Source organism: Alligator sinensis, unplaced genomic scaffold, assembly GCF_000455745.1.
Source record: "Alligator sinensis unplaced genomic scaffold, ASM45574v1 scaffold389_1, whole genome shotgun sequence".
In the NCBI taxonomy this organism is placed as follows: Eukaryota; Metazoa; Chordata; order Crocodylia; family Alligatoridae; genus Alligator; species Alligator sinensis.
The window spans coordinates 40,992-43,303 of NW_005841951.1; the positions used below are offsets into that span (position 1 = coordinate 40,992).

At 56.0% G+C, this 2,312-nt stretch overlaps 1 protein-coding gene across 1 annotated transcript in view; it reads right to left on the reverse strand.

Annotated features, from left to right (window-relative positions):
- Positions 1-1,140: 1,140 nt before the first annotated feature.
- The window catches only part of TBR1 (T-box, brain 1), a 7,069-nt gene continuing 5,897 nt past the window's right edge, over positions 1,141-2,312 (reverse strand). The window contains exon 6 of the mRNA XM_006020367.3: positions 1,141-2,312. Coding sequence (XP_006020429.1) covers positions 1,893-2,312 — 420 coding nt within the window. The 3' untranslated portion in view covers positions 1,141-1,892.

The following is a 2,312-nucleotide window of genomic DNA, read 5'->3' on the forward strand; positions in this document are numbered from 1 at the left end:
CCGGCGGACACGGGCCTGCGGCGCAGCGCAGCGCAGGCGGCAGCGACGCGTCCGGCGCCCTGGTGGGAAGCGCAAAACGGTTGTAAGGAGCCGGTCGGTCTCCCTCCAGCTGGCGGGAGGCTGGGGCCTGCCCCGGCTCCGCGCTCGCACCTCAAGAGACGGGTTTGAAGCCTCCGGCGCCCGCTGCGGCTGGACGGCCGTCCTCGCTCCCCGCCCCGCTGGGCAGAGCTGCAGGGCTCGGCCCGAGATCCTAGAGAAAGTACAGTCACTGCACGCGGCCTCCCTTCTCCCCCTCCCTGAACTAGGAAAGCGGGGGGTGGGGAACACCTGAGCTGACAGGAGCAGGAGCAGGAGGGCTGGCCCGCCACCCCGGTCATTGAGGAGCTAACTCCCCTCTCCGAGCTCTGCACAACGTGACACTGCTTCCAAACACCGGGTTATATTTTTGCCAGGTTTATTTTACTTGTTATACACAGACAATACAAACGGGCAAAAAACGAAACATTTCTCAATGGAGCATGTACTTGTATAAATCATTCAGTTCCACAGACGTAACAGAACAAATATAAAAATCACAACATTAGATTTACAGAAGAGAGTCAAAAATATGCACACGTTTATGACCCTGAATTTCTATTAGGAAAGTGTCCCCGTCGACTGGAATCTAGACTGAATATTTAGCCCGATGCATATTGAACTTTGTAGGTTTGCCCCCCAGATGAGATGCGTGAATCGGATCGATTTGCTACTCGACAGTCGAAGACTCGCTACTCTACTTCCAGGGGCGCGGGGCGGGGGTGAATGCTCCTTCGCACATGAAGTCAGAGGCTCACAGGAAAGACCACTCTTCTTGTCACGCCTACTGTATTCCCCAGGAAGTCCGATCTCAGTCATCTACTCTTCTGAAAAAGTCAAATTCCGAAACTAAATGCAGTAAAATATACAGCTCACAATTCATCTTCACTGGACTACACTATGGTTACCAACAATTCAGTCGTCTATATCGTTTGTAGATTATTCATTACAAAGATTTACAGCAATATAAATAAAGGGGGAGAAACTGCAAAGAAATTTGGAAACAGTTTGTCAGCATATTTGGCACCTGCACAGACCAGTAATGGATTTGGCACTTTAGGGGGGGGGGGAAACAAATACGCAAAAAAAAAGAATAATAAAGAATAATCATCATATTGCTGATATCGAGCTGTTCGTTTTAAAAGAGGGAGGGGGGGGGGAAGAGATACAGATGCAGTTAATTTTGCTGTTTGAAGGCGTCATGCTACTTAATCGACTTTCCTACAAGATGGAGCTCTCCTCGTTCGAGGGGGAAGCTCAGCTACTCCTTAGCTGTGTTAGCCCAGGGCACAGAGTAATTATTTCATGCGCGGGATTGCAGGGAAGTGAGAAACCCATTACTCGCTGCTACAGCTCTGGGCCATTTCATCTTTCCAGAGGCATTTGGAAGAGAGAGAGAACCTGGGGGAGGGGAGGGAGAGGAGGGGAGGGGAGGGGAGGGACGGAGAAAGTTAAACGAGAGCTAGTTTTGTGACTTCACGATGGGAACGGAGAGAGCAGAACCATCCGGTACAGGGAATTTAACACTATGTACAGGCGTCTCACAGGCTCTGTCCCACTATCACTACCACCCCCCTACTATCCAGCCAGGGGCAAAGGAAGGAAGCGCTGAGTGTTTGAGAGTCTAACGTGGGCCGAGGAGGCTGGGACAGTCCGCGGCGGGGTCGCGGTCTCAGCGCCGGGGGCCCCTGCAGGCGGGGGCCCGCGGGGACATCGCAGCCCAGGTGAAAAGGTGGAGCTCAGTGCGCTGACTGCCGAGGTCGTTGTGCAAAAGGCCCGGCGGCGGTCGCTGGCGGGGCCCGAGGGCCCGGGCGGCTCTAGCTGTGCGAGTAGAAGCCGTAGTAGCCGATGTCCTTGGCGCAGTTCTTTTCACAGTCCCTCTGGCTCAGTACTTCGCTCTTGAGGGGCGAGGAGCTCTCGGACACCGGCGTGTCCGACGGCGAGATCCGCCTCCGCTTGGCCTGCTCGTATATCCCAGAGTCGCTGGAGTCGATGGACTTAATGGAGGACGGGGTCTCGATCCAGCTGGAGTCGGACAAATCTTTGGGCTTGGAGTCCTCGGCGCCCGGCAGCGGGGAGCGCTCGGGGGCCAGGCTCTCCGCCTCCTCCCCGAGGTAGGGGTTGCCGCTGGCCATGCGGGCGGCGGCCGCGCTGTTGGGCCAGCACGACAGCACGGAGCTGGACTTGCTGCAGTACTGCGGCGGGCTGCGGGCGCCCCAGCCCGACGGGTCGGCGTA